At 37.1% G+C, this 23,476-nt stretch overlaps 2 protein-coding genes across 2 annotated transcripts; both read left to right on the top strand.

The window, feature by feature from the left end:
• The first annotated feature begins 3,235 nt into the window (after nt 1–3,235).
• Nucleotides 3,236–4,050, top strand: LOC120293678 (putative invertase inhibitor). The gene is made up of 2 exons (XM_039313386.1): nt 3,236–3,244; nt 3,607–4,050. The coding sequence occupies exons 1-2, from the start codon at nt 3,236–3,238 to the stop codon at nt 4,048–4,050; spliced, it is 453 nt and encodes a 150-aa protein (XP_039169320.1).
• Nucleotides 4,051–13,256: 9,206 nt separating this feature from the next.
• LOC104444374 (methionine aminopeptidase 1A) lies at nt 13,257–23,157 on the top strand. The gene is made up of 17 exons (XM_010058032.3): nt 13,257–13,403; nt 13,521–13,623; nt 15,094–15,144; nt 16,614–16,778; nt 17,743–17,818; nt 18,109–18,156; nt 18,306–18,350; nt 18,732–18,831; nt 19,683–19,734; nt 19,816–19,857; nt 21,288–21,349; nt 21,433–21,531; nt 21,712–21,785; nt 21,901–21,970; nt 22,110–22,175; nt 22,278–22,366; nt 22,700–23,157. The coding sequence occupies exons 2-17, from the start codon at nt 13,553–13,555 to the stop codon at nt 22,775–22,777; spliced, it is 1,188 nt and encodes a 395-aa protein (XP_010056334.2). The 5' UTR covers nt 13,257–13,403; nt 13,521–13,552; the 3' UTR covers nt 22,778–23,157.
• The last annotated feature ends 319 nt before the right edge of the window (nt 23,158–23,476 follow it).

Below are 23,476 nucleotides of genomic sequence, written 5' to 3'. Positions count from 1 at the left end.
ATCTTATTTACAGCTAGGAGTATTTTCTTCTAAAGACTTTTTTTTTTTCTTTTTCCTTCTTGTTTTTCTTTTCTTTCTTTTCTTTCTTTTTTCATCTTGCTCACCTCCTTCTTGACAAATGCATCAGACTCCTCACGCACGAGCTTGCACAGGTGCAAAACAATTTGAACAATTTAGGAAAAGAAAACGAAAAGATATTCGAGAAGTTATGCAGTTTTGCAAAACTGCAAATTGCGTGCTTCAGTTCTGCAGCCTCCCCATCAGCAAACTTCAAAGCACATGCTCTACATTATGCAATTTTGCATCCTCACCCAAGAACTCATTGATTTCGGCATAAGCCAATTTTTAAGTTATTCGCCACCACTCACCTTCTCCAATGACAATAATGAACTTGAGAATCAAGAAATATCCATCAATGGGTTTTGTTTTTATTCAATTGCTTGTAAAAACTTATTATGGCAATTAAAGTAACAGTTTCATGCTCTCCCTGCCAATGAAACCGCCTTTCACTCACAGCTTCTTGGGAATGTTTTATTGGGTTCGGGTTGGATTATTCATAACATTCATAGACGCAGCTTGCATTGAGGTGGAATATGTGGCTTCTTGAGAGGGTCCAATTGTGCCGTGCATGCTGGTTATTTTCAAAGGATGCTAAATCATTCTGACTCATGATTGAAGATACCCGCCTTTGGTGGCGATTCGAATCAAACAACACTCAATCTAAAAAACGAATGACTCTAATCTACACATGTTCAAACAAATTTGCCTCTCTAACTCTAAAATATTATCTACATAGATTTGAGAGAGAATAACAAGATGAAAAAAGTGCAAAATCACTCAAAAATTCCCAAAACCACTATTTCATTGAACAAATCAATGCACATGAGTATCACAGAGATTCCTCAAAAGTCTCTAATAAATTTGGCTTAGGCACTTCAATCTGGCTTCTCCTCACTAAGATCAATCATAGCTTGCGTGAGCACCGATTTAAATTCAAACATCAACGACAACGAGGGCAACAAACTATGGCTTACACCTCATCATGCTTCATGCTTGACCATGACCACAATATGTGGGGATCGAATCAACCTGAGTGTCACATCTTGGTCCACTCGTGCTCGATCTAGGGCTTGGATTGACCTCCATCTTTCAACAAAGGTACTGGAATTGTTGTTGAGGGCAATGACGAATGAGGTTGAGGGCGTTGATGGCTAACTCGGCAAGGAAGATAGAGATGGACTTTGGAGAACGCGATCTAAAGAGTGAAAAAGGCAAAGGCACAATGATGATGATGAAAAGAAAGAGAATGAGAAAATAAATTAAAAAAAGAAGGAAAAAAAAGTCTTTAGACAAAAATACCCCTAAATGCAAATAAGATTTGGTTGGCTTTTAAGTTAAGGCCTTATTTGAAACTAAGTTGGTCACTTCAGGTTCTTATTTGAGACAATGTCCATTTTGGGTCCTTTTTTGAGAAAACGGTTCCACTTTAGGCCCTTAATTGAAATTTTCCCTATAAAGGTATGAGTTTAGGTAAATGCTTGCAATATAAACAAAAACGACACCTGGACTCCTAGAGTGTCAAAAGTTGACACAAAGGGACACTTAAGTACCAAAATTTATTAAAGTGATATTTAAGTGCCAAAATCGAAACAAAACGGATCACTTAGTGCCACCGACGAAAAAATCCGGCCAAAATGCCGACGTAGCAATTTTCCGGCAAGCAAGTGTGCGCAAAACAACATTGTTTTGCATGCGATATGGCTAAACAATGTCAAAACGACGTCGCCTTCTATTCCAAATGTATGCCTGCTTAGCTTATCTCCTTTTCCGTAGTCGGGGCCCGCAAGCTTTTGATATAATTCAAATTTTAATATAATAATTAATTAAATTAAAATTTTAAATTATTTATTTATTTATTTATTATTTTAAAAGGTGGGGGAGGAGGAGGAGAGAGGCAGTCGGCGGCTGAGAGCTCAGCCCTCGCCACCACCGCGTCCCATCCGTCACCAGGAAGGTAGGGGAGTGTCAGCTGGGGTCGCCGACCTTGGCCCCAGCCGACGAGTGGCGAGGGCCTATGTGCCCTCGCCTAAATCTGCCCTCGCCCAAATCTAGGGCGAGGGTCGGGGCCCTCCCCCAGATTCGGCAAGGGTCGCCGGCCCTCGCCCGGCCTACTCAGGGCCGCCGCCCGCTAGGGTGATGAATAAGAATGTATAATTATTAGCACATAGACAAGGCTGGCAAGCTAATAATTATACATTGTTAAAGTTTCAAATAATTCAAGGAAAAAAAATCAAGGCTGGCCAGCGTAAAATTTAAACTAAAAAAAAAAAAAAATCCATCCGACATGCCAAAGCATTTCGTAGCTTCATGCACGAGGACTTCTATTGTACTTTGGCCTACTAATGAATTCCTTATGGGAGCATTTTTTGGGTAAATATAAAATACAAAACTAAGAAAAATTAATGTCTAAAGTCTACCATCATTATGAGAGCATTTGTTATCAAGGCCCAAATAGGATAAGAAAATCCCAATTGATATTTAACGTGCGCTCTGAAATGGACGAAAAAATTTCGTCCAAAGCCCTGGATTTTGTGATTTATGAGAAGCAATCCAATGTTAAGCCTCTTATTTTGTGCCATCATATCTTAAACTTCATCAAAATATGCAATCGAATAAGAAACCTTCTAATTTGCTTGCTTAAATCATAAACGTTTTCTAATAAGAGCAAAATTTGAAGTTGACACGTGGGCAATTCAAATGCCAAGCAGGTATTCTTCAATACTGCTCATCAAAAAGGGCTTATTTGCTCTTTCTAGGCAAAACTCGGAACTTGAATGTGTTGAAAATTTATGGAAAATTTAGTGCTTTAATACATTTCGTACATTACGTTTGAAAAATCTAATACAATTTCCCTGACCCTTAGTAACTTGTCCGAGCTCAAAGGTCGGATCATTTTGTCGAGGTGAGGATTTGTAGATCGCAAATCCACGCACCTCTCTCTGAATTAGCCCCAAATTGACCAGTAGTACCCAGTACACATTGAAAAATCATAAAGAAAATAATAAAACCCTCAATAATTTGATGGTAATGCAGAAGGATATATACTTATATACATATATTTTATTTTTAAACAGTGTATAAGAATAAATATTTTCAAAGAGGTAAATCAATTTGACAATCTTGTCGAAGAATCCAGCTTTATCAGGACATCAAATATCGGGTAATTATGACGTCTATGGCTGAGGCAAGTCAATTTGGCAATCTTATCCGAGAATGTGGTATTAATTTGGACATGATTTAGAATTCTGATAATTATGGCTGTAGGCAAGTCAAATTGGGCAATCTTGTCAGATTCGATGATATTTTTCATTTTAAACTGTCTAATAATAAATTCAATTTGATATAATTCCATACATGAAGTTTTGTCAATGTATAACATGGCCAGTCCTTTTTGTACAAATACATTGTCTTCCTAAGAAAATTACGTGAAAATCATCCATCTCTGGGATAAGTAAAATGAATTGTGCATTCTCAATCTCTTCCCTATTCCTAATCCAGCTCCTCATGATTTTTCATTGTGTCCAATCCGCAAACGATATCGTTCAGGACACTTGCAAGAAGATTGCAGCCAATGACCCAGAGTTGAACATCGACTTCTGCGTGAAGTCTCTTGGGTCAGACCCGGAGAGTCATAAGGTGGATCTTGAGGAACTAGGGTTGATCGGGGTCAAGCTGTTACAAGCCAACTATACAGGCACGATCGAGTACATTAAACAACTACAAAAGCAAAAATTGGAACCGAGCCTGCTCAAAGCACTCTCGTTTTGCTTGGATGTTTACACCTCAGGTGAACGCAAAGACCTAATCCCACTTTATAAGGCGAAGCGTTACGGCGAGGTGAATATTTATGTGACTATAATGATGAATAAAGAAGCAGCGTGTGACGCTCAAGGATCGGAGAAGGGAGGCACGGTTCCACCTTTGACAAAGAGTAATGCTGACGTTTATCAATTGTCTATCATAGTACTTGATATTATGAATATTGTGTGAGGAAGGAATTGTGTGTTTGCCAATAAATAGATGCATGGTCTATGAACTTCCATGGTAATCTAAGCCGTCTTTTTGTTTTTTTCCCTCCCGTTGCATAAAAGTGGAGTGACTAACCTTTCAATGCACAAGAAAAGGAATTACTTGGGATTCTATATAGAATCACCAGCGAAACAAATCTACAACTTCACAACGGTCCAAATATAATCACAAGGAAAATATTCTTATTATATAGTGTTAATGTTTGTTGTCTTCTTAAAGTGATGGTGGAATCATTTGTGTATTTTTTAGTGGAAAGGAAAAGAATGTTCTTTTTTACATACTTGTCTCTTGATTGCATTCCGAGAAAGTTGTCTTAACTTCCCTTAAGAGACAATCATTCACACCTCTTTAAAGGGTGCCTCTTACACACACCCTGTTATGGCTGAACCAATGCCTCTTGAACACCTCCCATCATAGTCAAACCATCGCAATAGATCATTTCCCACTCAGATGAGATGGCTTTGATAATACTCTATTAAGAATATAAAGTATTCAACATTCATCTACTTCAAAAACAGTTCATACTGACAAAAAGGCCATGTGACCAATTAGTACACCTACACTTGAGAGCTTTAACTATGCACTTGTTAGGGATAACATAACTACTACAATCCCAAAAAGAAAATAAATAATTGATGTCTCATAATATTCCAGTCATCTTTTGTTACATCAGTCAAAGTATATTTATCCCTTAAAGACTATATTTAACTATTCTCATAACATCATGTCTTCAAAATTATATCCAAAACCACATAAGGCGATATAATTGGTTGATTAGTAAGTACATGTGATAGATATAAAATAGTAATAGTCTTCATTCACACTCATATCTCTCTTCATTTTAGCACAACTATTTTTCTAGACACATCCCATAAAGCCATATATATTTATTACTACCTGTAATATGCTAAAGTAGCAAAATTGATTGATTACTTCCATAATATAATTAGAAGTAACATAGGACACAAAATTAGATAAATCATATATTATCTCAAGGTCTCACATGATGACTAAATTACATACTATAGTGAATTTCTCTTTCTATAAAAGCATATGTGTTGCGATCCCTCGGAGCCCTTATGCATGGGCATAGAGGCTAATGGCCAATTAAATCTAGCGTTTAGCTTGGGCTCTCCCAAACCACTAATTCGTGACTTATAATTTAAGCTTTTCACCTAAAAGTTAATTTCATTTAGGAGTTACCACTAATCGTGTTGGGGAAAGTTGATTAGAAACCTAAGCAAAACATTGGGATAAATATTTTACTCCTGCACAACCAAAGAAACTAAAATTGGAAACTTGATTACACTAGTTACTCAACTAATGCTCTTCCAATAACTTTTTTTTTTTAAAAATTGAGGTTTGATTTCTTTTTGATTTTCCAAGGATTTTTCATGGATTTGTGGAGAAAACTACTTGAAAAACATTTTTTTAGGCTTTTTCTTATTTTTAGAAGACATATAGACTATTTTTTGGATTTTTTATTTTAATTATAAAAATACTTTTATACTAAGATAATAATATTATAATATTATAAAGGAATCAAAGCTAAGCTACCAAACCAATCAAGCTTGGCCCAACTCGGAGCAACCAGGGCGTCGCGTTCGTCTTGAGTTTAGGGGATCGGGCTTTTATAAAGAGCTCACTTCGAATTTAATTTCCCAAGCTCAACTTCAAATGAAAGAAAAGCCGGGCCCACAATAAGCATTACGTGTGACGGCAGAGCTTGGTCTAGCGGATCTCTTTCTTTCTCAAATGTCATCTAGGCATTTCAATGAACGCATGAAGCACGCTATGAAACATAGGATTCTCGATTCGAATGAAACTCGAGCTCTTGCCACGATCCTTGACAAACAACAGATAACAGCTAAGATAATGACCTGCACACAGATGGGGGCTGGAGCCCGCATGAAACAGCCGACGACGGCTCGGTCAGGTGAGCCCCAGAAAACAGAGTGTGTAAAGGGGAAGGGGTTTATGAGATGAGCATTCATCCGCCGTCCCTACTAGGCTCAGCGGCATCAAACAGTGGACAAGCTCAGTTGGTTGAGCTACGTTCATTCGCCTCACGCATCCGCGAGCCTAGATCCTTGGGAGTTCAGCCCAGATCAACACATGAATCGGGACAAGCCCGATCAGGACCTACCACGGTTTAAAGGCAAGACGAGGAGGAGGTAGGTTGATCGCTGCAATTCGAGTGTGGAGCCAACGGTGGCTCTCTCAATCACCTTCTTAGTTGCTCGCTTGGCCCCCCTCTCTTTCTCTCACGAATCTCCTCTCTCGACCACAAATCGCACCCCGAAGTCCCCTCTATTTCAGCCATTTTTCTCTCTCCTCGGCCTGCCTTTTAACTTAACTCACCCGAGCCTAATCGATGGAGGTGGTCCGGCCGCCAGTTCTAGGCACGCGATTGGGCCTCCTCTCGGCCAAACAGGCATCCTCTTGTTGTCTACTCACAGACCAAATTTGCCCTCCTCTGCTTTTCAGTTCAATGATTTTAAAGACGCCTGCCTGTCGTCATATCCATCACCGGCCTACTCTCCTTTCTCTACCATAGGTTGCCTTGCGCACGTTTAGTCTACTGCGCTCATGGTGTGCAATGTGAGGAAGAAGAAAGAGAGAAGGAGCAGAAGGAGAGGACCGAGCTACAGGGAAAATGACCTGGGGGCGAGACGGTGCCTGGGCCCACGAAAAAAAGAGAGAAAAAGGGCTAGGCTGCCCACCCCCAAGCCATTTCTTCTTCTTCTTTTTTAATTGTTAAAGTAAAATAAGGAAAAAAATAAAACTTAGTTGATGCAAACAATATTTAATGCCTATGTGATGTGAAAATCCTTTTTGATAGGAATGAATTGGTCCATGATTTTCTTATACAATTTAATCTTAAATATTTAACCAAAATTTAGGTGTTAACAATTGTCCCTCTTTGGAAGTGAGTTCACAAAGATCGCATTAAAAAACGAACCGATACTTAAATTTTATCCATACATATACAATAGGAGTTATTCTTTTGAGATAAAGTGTCCTATGCAAAAAAGGCAACATAGCACGATACATACTAAAGTGGATAAGAAGATACATATAATTACTTACCAAGAAGAAGTGATATAGGGTGCGAACTCCAAGTTTTTTGGCAAGTATTAGGGTATCACCGCATCTAATGATGCAGGGAACCTTTCTATGGTTGTTTGATCGAGAAGTTGCTTTTCTAGGATCCCGACCTATTTCCAAATGCTTGTTAGAGCAATGAATCATTTGTTTAATACTCGAACATTTCTTCTGTCACATTGAGAAGAGATTACTTTTCTAGGGCTCAAACCTTTCTTCAATTGCCTTGATAGGAAATTGTTTTTCCATGACCTAAACCTTTCTTCAGTCATCTATTGGAGCAATAAATTATTTGTCTAGAACCTGAACCTTTCGTCAATCGCCTTAATATGAGATTGCTTTTCTAGGACCCAAACTACTTTTTAGCCACCTATTAGGACAACAAATTATTTATCTAGGACCCAACCCTTTCTTTGCTTGCCTTGACAAAAAATTATTTTTTTAAGACCTGAACCTTTATTTGGTTGCCTATTAGAGCAATGAATTTTTCTTCTAGGACCCAAACCTTTCTTCAATTGATTTGATTAGATTTGAATCTTTCTTTAATCACCTGTTAAAGCAATGAATTGTTCGTCTAAAACCCGAACTTTTCTCCGGTTGCTTATTGGAGCAACCAATTGTTTGTCCAGCATCTAAATCTTTCTTCACTCACCTTGATGGGAAATTGTTTTTCAAGACTCGAAGCTTTCTTCAATCACTTGTTGGAGCAATGAATTATTGCCTAATTGGTACTCAAATCTTTTTTCAAGTGCTAGCTTGGCATCCGACCTTTTTCCGAGACGTATCGACCTTTCTCATGGCGCATGTTCATGGAGTACTTGACCTTTCTTGGGGACATACCGACCTTTTGTGAGACATGTATTTGTTGACTACCTAACCTTTCTTAAGGATGTATCGACATTTCTCGAGACATGTATTTGCTGACATTTCTCTAGATGTACCGACCTTTCTCGAGACATGTACCTAGACATTTGCAGATTCAAAGAGTACTTGCACAATAGCAAATACTAACCTTGGAGGAGACCTCTACATTCGCAAGCATCAAAAGAGTACTTGGATGATCACAAACATAACTGTCAAGAATACCTAGACATACACAAGTACCAAGAGAATACTTGGATGATCACAAGCACTATACCCTCGAGAGTACTTGGACAATCACAGGTATCAAAAGCAATGGAATACTTGGACATGCAGAAGTATTCGAAGATGTAATTTGGGGACAAATCGGGCGAGATGAGTGTCAACGTTATAAGAGAGGATACTTGAGTAGTCGAAAGCACTCAAGCAAGGAAATACTTGGGCAATTAGAACTACTCAAAGATGCAATTTGGCGACAACTTAAGCAGGTCGAGTGTTAGTGCAATAAGAGAGAATACCTATGTTGTCACAGGCACTCAAACAATTGAATACTTGGATAGTTAGATGTATTCAAATATGCAATTTGGGACAACTCAAACAAGTCAAGTGTCAGTGCAATAAGAGAGAATACATGGGTAGTCACAGGCATTCGAACAATGGCATACTTGGAAAATTATAAGTATTCAAAGATATAATTTGGGAACAACTCAGGCAGGTGAAGTGTCAGTAAGAGAGAGTATGTAGATAATGGTAGGTACTCAATGATAATGGGATACTTGGACTGCTACAAGTATGTATAACAAGCCAAGTGTCAATAAGACAGAGTACCTAGACAATTGCAAGTACTTAAGGGAAGTAATGCTTGGTTAGTCACAAGTTCTTGGAAATAGGGGCAGAGATAAATTTACCTAGTGATATCTTAGATTTTTGAAGGTATGCCTCCTGTTAGACAACATGCAATACACATGTATGATTGTGAATGTTGTAAATTTATCAATTCAAATAGGGTTCATGCACGACAATTTTGTTAATTTCCACCACTAATGTTCCACAAGAGAAAATTGAGAAAGGCAATCCATACTCAGAATGCAAATGTCTTGACTATGTCAAAGATGAACTTTTGGTCTGAAATGGCTTTCTACTCACTTTCATTAAAAGGGTTGTTTTATCCTGATCGTTAATTTGAGATTATAAGAATCACACCTCTCGCTATCATCATGTTGATAAGGGTTCAAGTATTCTTGCAAGTAGTACGATCTCACAAATCTAGGAGGATCTCACAAATCTAGGAGATATTTGTTGGGATCGTAATGTAGGCTTGGTCATCGCCTTAACCAAGAAGATTGCCCAAGTCGAAGCCATGAAAGAAATGCTACACGATCATCTTCGAGTTTACAAGTCAAAAACCTACAAAAAGAGATAAAAAAATATTTTTGCTTATACTTTTTCAAGCGATACTTATAAACATGTGAATTCCTACGTTAACTCAAATGACATAATCGAAAGAGACTTTTACAAAAGGACACAACATAGGCTTGGCTCATGAGTTGAGAAACAAAGGGATTCGTAGGCTTAAAAATGTGCATAAGGGTGAGAGTTGGTGATCATCTTGACATTGTTATTAGTCTTCCCTTTCACTAGTAGGGATTGTCTTTAGAGAGGCTCCATTGGCAAATTTGACACCTAGTTAGTTATATCATAGAAAATTGGCTTGGGGATACTACTTTCTATATGTTTGAAGTTTTCTTTTTTCTTTTTTTTTATTTTTTTTTTTCGAAATTTCAGATCAATTTTTGCTTGTGGGCATTGGTTTTGCTTTTACTAGACACATTGCTTTTTCATATCTCTAGCTTTCATTCCATCTTATCCACATCTATAGGTGTTAGCCTTGCTTTTATGAGGCGTGTTGTTTTTTCATGCCCCTAGTTTTCATTTCATCTTGTCCACATTTATGGTGTTAGCTTTACTTTTACCAGGCATAATACTTTTTCATGCCCTTAGTTTTCATTTTTGCTTGTTGTGTCGAATCTATGCTAGACAAACTTAAACAAAATACTACTACTAGACTCCTAGGGCCTTCGTCTTCAGTCGGCACTCCATATCATACTACTTGAACGGTGGTGACCTTTGCCTTGCCCCAATATTGGAAGGTTATTATCAACTGGATTCATAAGGAACGAAATTACAAATTAAACTATACAAAAAAAAACTATGTAATGGAAACAAGGTCAGCACGAGGCTCGCGGCCCTCACCCAGCATCCGGCGTGGCTCGCGAGCTCGCCGCCGGGCCGGCGGGGTCGCCGACCTGGCCAGGGCTCCGACCCCCGCCCGACCCTCCCCCGCCGTCGCCGCTCTTCCCGGCGGGCGGCTAACGAGGGCCGATCCTCGCCGCCCCCTTGTTCCTTTTTTTAAAAAAAATTTTAAAATTTTTAAAGTTTTTTAAATTTTTAAATGATTATTTTTTAAAATATTTTAACTAAATTTAATTTAAATTTAATTTAATTAATTTATTATTTATTTTTTTTCCACGCTCCTTTTGAATGGATCAATCATCCTATTGATTTAAAACGACGTTATTATATCTTTTAATGAAGTATTCTTTATGTTAATGTGCTTCATTCTACAATGATACTTAGAATTTTCATAAAAGCAATGGCTGCTTGACTATCGCAATAAAACGCTTGGAACATCAATGTCTAGAAAAAACGCATTTTTTGGCCGGATGTATGTCCAAGAATTGGCACATTAAGCAAGAACGCATATCCAAATGTTGATCCATTTTATATGAGCAATCTAATAAACGATTTTGCTTATAGTTAATGGTGAAACAAGATCTCATCAATGTTTCATGATTTAACCGATATCAAATTACTAGCCCCACAGCATGACATATATCAAGTCGAGTACATATCATAACATACATCAAACTTCTGACTACACTAACAGAAGAAATAGTTTCCATTTCTTTTTTTCTCCTGGAGTTTTAGGACACATCTTAGAACTCAAGTCTTTGTCTTGCATGATAGGGTAAGGAGTTTCTTTAATTGATTTATTTTATCTTAACTTCAATATATAAATAGGTCCAAAATTAGAATATAACTATTCTTTTATGATGATAACCAAACACTTATCATTCTAAAACTCTATATGATAAAACATAAAAATCGGGCTGGCTTTGATATACGCCTCCCCTTGTTCCTTTTTTTTTTAAAAAATTTTAAAATTTTTTTTTAAAGTTTTTTAAATTTTTAAATGATTATTTTTTAAAATATTTTAACTAAATTTAATTTTAAATTTAATTTAATTAATTTATTATTTATTTTTTTCCACGCGTACCCTAAACGACGCCGTTTTGGCCACGCTTCGGAAAAAACGCCACGTTGGCGTTTTGGCCGGATAGTCAGGGATTGGCACTCAAGTGATCCATTTTATTCCGATTTTTGGCACTAAACGTTTCTGTAAGTTATGGCACTTAAATGTCCCTTTGGCCAAAGTTATGGCACTTGAGGGGTCCACGAGTCTAAAACTCTATATGAAAACATAAACAAATGTAAAAGAAAAACTCACAAAATATGAATAAAGTAAGGGGTAATATCACAAAGAATCCCAAATTGGTATACATATAATAAATTTACTCTAAGCTAAAACCCTAAATAGGTATACTTGTGATAGTTTTACTCTTTATTAATTTTCGTTATATTTTATTGTCAAATTGTTGAGTTGAATGACTAGTAATAGTTGACTTATGTACTAGTTTGAGATTTTACTTTCTATTTGTCACAGTTGTACTAATATTGTAGCTTTTTAACCACTCACCTGGGTGGCGTTGCCGGCTTTGGGCCCTCTCCCCCTCGTGAAGGGGAGGGGTTCAATCCGGGTGGGCCGCAGGTGACTTAACCGCTAGCGAGCGTGATGACCACTCGAGTCACCCTAGGTTCTTTCCACCTCCGCTAGGCTATTTCTGGGTTTCTTGGGTCACAAAAAAAAAAAATTGTAGCTTTTTATAGTATTAATTCAATCTAACGAAAAGTATATTTATCACGAATGTATCATCTTGAGTTTTCTTGACAGTCAAAAAATTAGTCTTAAATAAATTTATCGCAATTGTATCAGTTTAGAATTTATTGTGGTCATTTGAATTAAATTTTCGAGGTGTACTATTTTGGAGTTTTTCGTGATAAAATAATTAATTTTTGATAAATTTGTCATAGGTATTTTAAATTGAGATTTTTTATGATATTAATTCTTAAATTATTTTATGAATTTATGTTTTTTCGATTAAGATTATGTAGACGCAATAATTTATCTTATAAAAGATAAGAACGAAACCCACCTGATGAATTTATTGTGCTGGAATCATTGACCAACGTTTTACGATGATGAACCACGATTTTTCCACTTTCGTAAGAGAAGAGATTACAAACTTTCCTTTTCCTCCATGGAAATTGCCAACCAAAAAGTCCATAATGATGACAAAACGAAAAATAATAATAATAAATAAAAAAATAGGTCCAGTGAAAGTGCCACACGTGGACAAATGTCCTCGACGGTGGACTGCTGCTACAGTAACATCATGGACTTTCGTCGCCTCTCCCTGTCTCTACAAATTCACGTATCTAAATATTCCCGCTTCCTTCCCTCTTCTTCTCGTTTTCATCCATTCCTAGGGCTCTAAAACAGAGAACCCGATACCCTGCGAGGGCAAAGTTCGAATTTTTCTGATACCCTCTTGGACGAGTAGGAGGTCCCTTAAATTTTTTCTTCATATCGAGCTCTAACTCTCATGCTTTTCTTGATTTTGAGCGTAAAATACGAGTTTTTAGAGTTTTTTTTGTGATATTGACTTATAAATTTATTAGTTTATATTTTTTTTTATTAAGATTCTGTAAACGTGATAATTCATCCTATAAAAGATAAGAACGAAACCCACCTCATGAAGTTATTGCGCTGTAATCATTGACCAACGTTTCACGATGATGAACCCCGGTTTTTCCACTTTTGTGAGGGAAGAGATTACAAACTTTCTTGTTCCTCCGTGGAAATTGCCAAGCAAGGAGTCCATAACGATGAAACAAACGAAAGAAAATATAATATAAAAATAAAAAACAGGTCCAGTGAGAGTGCCACACGTGGACAAATGTCTCCTCCAGCGCGGCGTGCTGCTACAGTAACATCATGGACTCCGTCGCCTTCTCTCTCTCTCTCTCCAAATTCACGTATCTAAATATTTCCGCTTCTTTCCCTCTTCTTCTCGTTTTCATCCATTCCTAGGGCTCTGAAACAGAGAACCCGATACCGGCGAGAGCAAAGTTCGAATTTTTCTGATACCCTCTTGGACGAGAAGGAGGTCCCTTAATTTTTTTCTTCATCTCCAGCTCTAACTCTTATGCTTTTCTTGGTTTTTGGGGATAAAGATGCGAGCTTTTTGGGTGCTTATGAATGATGCCGATGGTATTCGTTGCAGGGTCGAGTTGGGAGATTGAGTTTTGAGGTTCGATGGCCGGTGGATCGGATGTGGCCGAGGCTATGCTGTCTTGTGCTCAATGCAGCAAACCCGCGCATCTTCAGTGTGTATCTCGTTTTCTGCGCTTTCGTCTGTATTTATTTGTTTATTGATGTATGGTTTAGTTCGACGATGGGTGATTTATTGGAGTTCTATTCTTGATTCGTACCGGCTCGATCCTTCTGTGTCTTGGAGCTAATTGGTCGCGCCGAGTTTTCGTCCGCTTCTCCATTATTGATGAAATTTTTGTCTTGTTGGGCTTTGCTTAAATTATAGTAATGGTGGAGGATGATGTTTATTGCTTTAGGCGTCAATTTTTCTTATCCATCTTTTGTTTGTTTTCATTTTTTTCTTTCAGGCGTAAATGGTTTCTCAGCTTTTAGGGTCATCGTGTTCATTTTTGTTTTCTAGCTGGACTAATTCGAGAGGAAAAACTGAGTTATGTATGAATTATGTTCTGCAAGTTTTGACGACTGTACTCTCTTCTTGTTTGACCAAGAATTCTCCCGGTGGGTTTTGCTCATGGTGTATTCCTCTGGGGGGGTGGTTTCGATATTTTGTAGTCTAGCCATATGAATAGTACATCTTGCTAGTAGCAAGGGATTATTTAAACAGTGATTGATGGTGCAGAAAAATCAAAATTGCAGGGCTATGTTCATTTGAAAATCTAGGCTTGTGCTAGAAACTTACATACTGTTAACTTGTATATACAGGCATATGTAACTTCAACCAACAATATAGCCATTCTTAAATTGCCAATGCATTGCTCCGTTGAAGTTGATTTTCATTTTAGATCTCTGTGTCGGTTTCTTGCTTTGTTTACAAATCATAGCTCTCACTCCAGTGCGCTTATTTTGTCATGAGTGAGCCACGTGTTTTGTTTTGAGCAGATTTTTTTTTTCCCTATAATTCTTTGCATAGCATTAGATATGTAATATATATGTCTCATTTTCCATGGAGCCTACCAAAGTAATAAGTATTACATATCCAACATCATGTATGCATGTTTGTCTTCTTATTGTTGTGCTTCATGTTCTGAATTAGTCAATCTATGGTTTTGCCTTGCCATTATCTTTACCATTATGACTCTTCACTAGCTCAAAGTTTGAACTTGCATAACTAGAGATAAGTCAAATCGAACAGTCTCTTCATCTTTATCTTCCTTCTATAATTTCTTAGTTTGTCATTGATTGATTATCGGATTGATTTTGAGATAGCATGCATGATATGGTCAATTTTTGCACCTTTAGAGAATAAGATTATGCATCACCCTTAACCATTGTCGTTATATGTAGTTATGGTTGAACAATGTAGTTCAAGTTTGCTAAGTAGCAGTTTCTTTCTAAGCTCTCCTATGTCATGTATCACTTTCATTCTGCTGATTGCTCTGGGATCTACAGAATCAATATTATTAAAAAAAGAAAAAGAAAAAATTAGCTGGTGAGCTTTGCAGTTATCATGTTTGCTCACTTGGGAAAGATTGAATTAGAATGCTCTGGTCTCAGTTTCACCTTTTCGAAAATTCTTTTTACAGGTGTCCAAAATGTGTGGAATTAAAGCTTCCTCGTGAAGACGCTGCATTCTGGTGATGACCTCTATCTCCTTTTAAATGTTGCTTTTGTTCCAACAATGATTTGATATAAGAGATGACTGGGAGAAATTTCAATAAGAAAAACATTGCTCTCTACTTTCTTTTTCCTCTAGTTCAACAAAATGAGGACTATATGTGTACGGAATAAAGATAGTTGCACAAATGGTAACTGTCTAAGGCTTTTTAATAATATGCCTGGTTTTCTTATGATTCTTGGCTAGTGAGAGTCCTAGTTATACAAATTCTCCGAGCATGAAACTTTCTCAGTTATTTGATTCTTCCATCTTCTGGTTGGAACCAAATTATATGCTGACAGGGTATGGAATTGTGCCAATGTGCAAATTTCTATGTGGAGTTGAAATTTATGGAAATAAAAATTTAAAATAGGGAAATTTCCATGAGCTATTAGACTTTCTAAGTTTGTGTTGATATGATTCCAACCTGATGGTTGTTGTTTTGATCTCTTGTTTCTTATGAGTAAGGAGAATTGCAACCCTTTAGGAATATCTGAGTTGATAGCTTTGAACTGTTAGTTCTTTCGTTTCATCCCAATGGAAGAATAGTATAAACTTTTATGGTAGACTGGAGGTAGATTGCTCAGATACTATTCTCGGGTATTTTTATTACACAGTTCAAGAATGCTTTCACTCTTTCTTGGTTTAGCAGTCCATGCATATGCAGATAGACTGTTTATATTGCATGTTTGACATCCTATTTGAATTACATCCCTCCTGCTTCTCTCTCTGAAGTGCGATTTTGTGATTTATAATATTCATATACATTTTTATTTGTATCAGTTCACTAAAGGCATAAGCTATTTGACAATATCCATGTTTTTTTTTTTCTTTTTTTCATAATAATTACGTTAGCTTGTTCCAACTTGCAAGGGGGAGTAGTCCTGCCACAAGCCCTGTGAAACATTATTTCCAACCAATACTCCAGTCTATAAAAAAGGAAAAAAAAAAAAAATCTGCAGAGAATCTACAAATTAAAGCCGCTTGATAGTCCAAAAATTGTTACAAGTTTCTCCAATGACTCAGTTACAAACTTGTCGCTACTTCTTTACATACAAGAAGTTTATACGTACATCAGCGACAACATGTTTAAGAACTATCTGAATATGTGGGACAATATCAGATTTAGATAGCCTCTTGTTGACTCATGCTTTTTATTATGTCGTGATATCTTCTAATGCTTGGTTGGGTTCCTAGTTATGGATCCACTTGTATTCTTTCACCTGTGGTTTTCCACAGGTCAGTCTGCCACTTATAATTTCTTTCCTATTTTCCGTAGCTTCTTGTTGGACCCTCCATTATTGCGGAGGCAGAGTCACATTCATCAAGAAATTAATGAGAATATGAGTTTACACACAATTAGCAAGGATACTATGTTTTGTTTAGCTTTATCCATAAACTAGCACTTTCTCTTGGCAAGCTATATAATATTAAATTTATTGGTAACAGCACTCAAGAGTGCTTCAAAGCATCATGGAGTTCACACAAATCAGTTCATTCGAAGGCGAAGTTGGCTACCCTCGGGAGAGCCGAATCCCTTGGTGATGGTTGGCTATATTGTCTGAAGAAAGGACAGGGTCGAGCACCAAAACTTCCCCATTTTGATTGGACAGGGTATGTCCCTTGGTTACCGTTTCTTTGTAATCTTTGTACCTCAATTTGTAATAATATTCTTGTCTGTGCTGTCTAGAGTGCACTTATGCACAGTCAGATAGGGAGATTTTCTCTATCAACCTTTGTCTGATAACTGCCTGCATAAATCAATTCATGCATGGCACCGCAATGTCTCTTCGGGACGTGTATGGTATTGGAAGTTGTAAAAGTGAGTACATTGTGTGAAATTGAGAACATAAAATCAGTGCAACATAAGTTAGAGTTAGAACTTAGCAGTGGCCAGAAGCGCTTCTTTTACAAGTTACTAGTGTGAAAGCAGCTAAGATTTTGAGTTTATTCACAATGAAACCTCTCCTATTTGAACTTCTCCAAGAACTCGAGCAGCATGGACACAAGAGGGACTACTTTTATGCTCTCCTGAAATCACAAAATGAATCTTTGATCATTTTTCATGTTATTATTAGGTCTTATGGTTTTGAACATGAATGCATATAATTTTAAGATTATCCATATATGAGGGCTGTTCCTGCTCAAATGTTGCAGACTCTAGCAGTGAAGATGAGACTAAGCAAGGTTTTTTTTTTCAACTCGTCCAACAATGGAACAATAAGAATAGCATTTGAGTTTAGAGGTCAAGAAAACTACTTGAGTGGATAATGACATCTACACATACAACATCCATAGCTTCCATTAAGTTCTGCAGTTTCCTTCAATTAAGTGAATAAAAAAGGTCCGGCTTACTTTTTTTTGGTAATACATTAAATACAATGTTGAACTGAGTCCTTACCATATTTATCTATAAAAATTTTGGTTCTTAATAAAGACTTTTACCATTGAAGATCTTAGCCTGAGGTGTTGCAGATGTGAATATATATGTTTACACCTTTGCTTTCCATTTTCCTGTTCTTTCAGTACAGACTTTCCATTTTTCATTGAACATGTTTGTTTCATTTTTTTCTGGCAGGACGCTAAGGCCATATCCCATATCTAGTATGCGTACTGTACCTTCTCATATCGATCAACCTGACTGGGCAGTTGATGTAAGTCGCTTGATTATGTTGTTTGTATATTAGAGATATTTTGCTACTGTGTGTTCTCTTTTCCCTTATTTCTCAGTTTTCCTGAACTCTTTTGATATTTTGAGCTGGTTCATTATTACTGTGAACATGGTCATTCTGCAAATTGTTGCTTGTGATCATGTGGGCACATGCAACAAAAAGCAGGCATGCTGCATCCACATGCAACAGCATGAACACCAGTATGCGAGTGTCCTTTTGTTGTTTGCTAACTTCTATTAGCTGTTCTTATTTGTTCGTTTTTATCTCTGTAGGGTATCCCTAAAATTGAGCCCAACAGTGACCTTCAGCACGTTGTTGAGGTAAGATTGCATATGAGAGATCAGGATTTCTTCTTTTTTGAAGAATGAGAGATATATAAGATTTACCCTTTGTGAGATGACCTTCCATTGAGTGGTATCTAAGTTTATTCCCCTTTTCATGCACATCTAATTTTTGTATTCTTTGACAGATCAAAACTCCTGAGCAGATTGAGAGGATGAGAGAGACTTGTCGAGTAAGTAAATCTTCTCTTGTCATTATCTGCCAAGATTTATTGCACCACTGTCTTCTTATGTGTCATGGGCATTGCATATTATTGGGTGGACAGTCTACCATCTTCAAGATGTTCTAAAAAATTTCTGAAGCTTGATGTGCTGTGTAGACCACATACTTGGTGGCTCTATTTGATCAGAAATAGCATGAGATGGTTCTTTATTTTCTGTTTTAATTTGGGCAAATCTTGTAATAGTTTGTTCTTTCAGGTTCCTAGCTTTCTGATAATTTTTTTGCTGATTTCTACCAAGTAGTTTTTGTCATGTCAAGTTCTTATTTATTGTGCACAAATTGGAGTATTTTTTTGGAGAGTTACTCCTGTCGTCATCAACTTGTTCTTTAGATTGCCAGGGAGGTTCTGGATGCAGCTGCTCGTGTCGTTAAACCTGGTGTTACGACAGATGAAATTGATCGAGTTGTCCATGAAGCAACTATCGCTGCAGGTATGGTGATGGATCTTTTGCTTCACTAGTATGTTTGTGACTGCAGCTGCTTTTGATCTTCCTGCTTTTTCTTTTTTGCAAGGATGGTGGAAGTTTGTAGCCACCTCCAAATATCTTGATGATTTTTGTTTTTCTTTTCCTTTCTCATATTTATTAAGCACATCTATTTACCTTCAGATCTTCTGCTGGAACCAATTAGGCCTTTATTTCTGTGATTATGAGCAATCCATATTCTTTTTGATAAGTCAGTCTTTGAAAATATGCATGGGCAACATTCAGTGATTTGCTTTTTCTTCTAGATGGTCAAATTTAACATATCCATTCCCACTTTCCTTTTTGCTTATCTAACTACAGTTTTTGTTAATTCCATAGCTATTATTATTAGCCTAGGATATTTGACATAAATTAAAGGGCAGGACATGATCACCCTTCCTTTTATCTAAACCTACTTATAACATGTAAAAGCTGATATCTAGATGTTGATCAACTTTGAGAGCTACTTGATTGAGGTTTACTGTGGTGGTAGATGATGCTTTAAAAGGTTATATGTTCATTGTGGAAATTTGAGGAAATTTGACAGCATGTGACGTGGCTTACCTAAGAATTCATTTGGAGGTAGACCGAGGTCACTATGCAGAACTCAAACCAGGAATGATAGGAATTTTCAGATGAGCCATTAATTAAAAACAACCTTAATGTTATCCTTGTTGACTTGTTCTTCCCATAGTGTGGAACATGCTTTCCGTTTTCCCTACATCTTCTATCCTGATGTTCCTTAAATTGCATTTCATTTTCCCCAGAGCCTCATCAATAAATTATATGCTGCTAACTTTAGTTTCACGTGATTACAGGAGCATATCCATCTCCTCTAAATTATCACTTCTTTCCAAAGTCATGCTGCACGTAGGTACTCCCCTTTATTTCATTTTCTGTCTGAAATAATAGAAGATGGATCAAACTGCTTCAATGTCTTAATTCCTGTAGGTCCGTTAATGAAGTAATTTGCCATGGAATTCCAGATGCCAGGTATTCTCTCTACAATTAGAATACATATTCTGGTCTGTCCTGTTTAAATTATGCTATTGAGTCTGTTCCTGTGTGTGTGAACACGCCAGTGCCTTCTTCCTTTTTTCTGTTTCTCCTTTTCAATTGAGGTGGTATGGGCATCTTCCTGTGCTGTGAATATACAGATACTATAGTTTTGGTATCCTTTTTATATATTTTTATATATAAGGCAGTAGTATATAATTGTTGTCTAGATTGACATGCTATGTCTCAGTGGGCTTGAATGGTGGACTTTTAATAAATAGCTACTTGCAAAAACAATTTACAAAGGCATCATATGGAATAACTGGTTCTACTGCAAAAGAGGCACATTGAAGGAATAGCCAAAAAAAAATTGTTCATATTATGAAAGGCCTTCTCTATGCTTAGTAGAGATGTTAAATAAAAAAAAAAAGCTGCTAACTCTGGAAGAGCTTTGTAGCTTAGTGGGATGGAGCCTTTGGTGAGTTGTGTAGAGTAGTTAGTAGATGACACTTGCTATACAGCTAGTAACATTGTGATACTTTGGTTTTGCATGGTGATTTTGCAATTTTACTTAAAAGTGATAATCTTTCATTGATTTCACTGTAAAATTACATGATTGGTAGACACCATTTTCTTTGGAAATTTCAGCCAGTATTCTTTATAATTCATATCAGTAGCATTAATGCCATAATGTGCTTGCTTCTAGGTTACCCAATAGTAGGACTTGCTTCATCTTTTCAGCAGTTACTTATATCAGCCATAGTGTACCTATGGCAATGAATTTTATTTTTTTTGTGCACTTGTGATTTGACTGTGGACATTAATGCACAATAAGTTTGCAGGCATAAAACTTACCACTTCAATGTGTGCGCAAGCATACATTTGTGTGAATGTAACTATGATATAGTCACATAATACTTATGTATCCACATAGTTGTTTTCCTCTAGGTCGTCATTGGGATGGCTTGAGGGCTAGTGCAGAATTTGGTATGAGAAGACTGCACGTTTGTGCTCCATAGATACAGATAAATGAAGTATGGTTCAATGAACATCTTTCAATCAAAGATGAACAGCTTGATGAGAGAATGCTAATGTTAGAGTCCAATCGTCATCAAGTTTACAGGCTAATTTGCCAACATTTGGAAGTACTATGAAAAGTACTAGAATTAGATTTCTTTCTAGTTGGGGTCAATTTTCTAACTGTTTTAATATCCAGTCTACTCTTAACCTTGTATGTGGACTCATGCTGATTGATTAAGTCAGAGACATGGGATTTTGGCTGTTCATGCATTCTCTTGCATAATTTAGCTGTGTATATGGTCAAGGTTTTCTTCTCAGTGCCTCATGTCTTCTTTTATGCTTTGGCCACATTTTTTTATGCCTTTCTTGTTTTGACATTACTTATTCTTACATTTTAATTACTTCAGAAAACTTGAGGATGGTGATATTGTGAATGTTGATGTCACTGTGTATTACAAAGGTGTCCATGGTAGGAATCCCTTCCATAGCATTTTCTTAAAGTAGTGCAATTATTCTTCATCGTTTGACCCATATATTGACTGATAAGAGCAGGTGACCTAAACGAAACATTCTTTGTGGGAAATGTCGATGAAACTTCCAAACAGCTCGTGCAATGTACTTACGAATGCCTGGAAAAAGCAATATCCATAGGTGCGGTTCCCTTTTCCTCTCCTTGGGCAGAGTTTCTACTAATGCTGTTAATTACTTGCCATTGTGTTCTGTGCCATTGTAACCTGGTCATTGCTGTAAAGCCTGAGTTACTGATTTAACATTTGTTTCGTTGTTCTAAATGTGAAATTTGAACTCTGATTTTGCTATTTCTTAATGCAGTGAAACCTGGTGTTCGTTTTCGTGAAATTGGAGAAGTCATCAATCGTCATTCCTCCATGTCTGGTTTCTCTGTGGTAATATACAACTCTCATGTGTATCCGTCTTGCAGTTCTCTGCTCCCCTTGTACAGATATATGTAGTGTTCAAGTATGATTAATTATCTTTTTTCTTTTTTCATGTGGAAATTAGGTGAAATCATATTGTGGTCATGGTATTGGAGAGCTCTTTCATTGTGCGCCAAATATTCCTCATTATGGAAGTATCCTTATAGCTGCTCTTTGACTCAACATATGTACTTCATATATAGCTTTCTTGACAATAAATGGATATAGGACAGGATTGGTTTGCCGGTAATTGCTATCAGTGTCCTTCTCCCTGTGTTCCTTAAAAAAATACAGGAAATAAAGCTGTTGGGGTGATGAAGGCTGGACAGACATTTACTATCGAACCGATGATTAATGCAGGTATTCTTTTGGATAACTTGTTTGTGGTCTTCCCTCGAATTATATTTGCTTTCTTTTGAATGACCTATCTCATAATTCACTTGTTCAATAATTGGCTAACAGGAGTTTGGCGTGATAGAATGTGGCCTGATGGATGGACTGCGGTCGCAGCCGATGGCAAACGCAGCGCCCAGTTTGAGCATACCCTCTTGGTAATGACATTTGATTTTACTTGAAATCTATAAATGGTAGAAGAGAGAGCTGTGATCAAATAGAGAGAAAATGCTGAGTTCTGAGTTAATGGGAATTTTATTGGGGTGGCATTGCAGTAGTAACCTGCTGATTTTCATATTGCTCAGGCATCCCTCCCTTCTATTAGATGGTTGCATTATGCTTGTAAAGCAATCTAATATTAGTACTCATGGTCTCTGATTCCACAACTAACACATTTCATTTAGTTTACGCTGAAGTTGGTTACTGTGCTAACAAATGGATAGTTCCTAATATTTCATTGATTTGAATGATCATCCACGTCGTCTGTTTAGGTGACCGAGAGTGGAGTGGAGGTGCTCACAGCAAGGTTGCCCTCGTCCCCCGATGTGTTTCCCTGGGTCAAGCCATGACTTACTGGAGGTGAATGACAACCGCCATCAACTACAGAGATTTGCGGTCAAAGATTTTCAATGTGAAGCGTCAGAGCCAGATCGAGAGTGGCACTTGGTTTATCAGAGGACATCTTGACAACTTACTGCACATTTTGATTTTCTTATGCAATTTTGATCTTGAATCCTGGATTGTGGTTAAAGGTCTTTGATAGAACATGATCCATCGGAAAGCTTTGCTTGCAAAATCGCAAAAAAGGAATGTCCAATTTTCATTTTCTGGGTGTTTTAATGACTTCACTGTGGATAACTTTCATAGCAGCATCATGCTAAAGTTTCTGGATGATGTTGGACATCCATTTTTCCTAATTTTAATTCATAGTAAGCTTCTGCATTGTCAAGATAAATGGAGTCCGCCTCATTCCAACTTGATCTGTAACCCTTTCAAAACAGTACAAGGCACATGTGCATATTAAGTAGTGGATTATACAACTTTCTGAGATTAGTATTAGTCTGACTTAGATCGGGATGATCTCCTTAAAAGTGAATGTTAGAATCTGCTATGCCCACTCGAAATGAATAGCTTTCTCATGTTAGCAGCACACTTAAGACAAATCTGGACGAGTTGATTAATTGATATTTGTCGATTACTTAAAGGCATAATGACTAACGGCCAACTACTTAATCATTGATTTACCCCGATTTATAAGAGAAATTGTC

Source organism: Eucalyptus grandis, chromosome 5 (assembly GCF_016545825.1).
Source record: "Eucalyptus grandis isolate ANBG69807.140 chromosome 5, ASM1654582v1, whole genome shotgun sequence".
NCBI lineage: Eukaryota > Viridiplantae > Streptophyta > Magnoliopsida > Myrtales > Myrtaceae > Eucalyptus > Eucalyptus grandis.
This window is presented reverse-complemented; position numbering and strand designations above follow the sequence as displayed.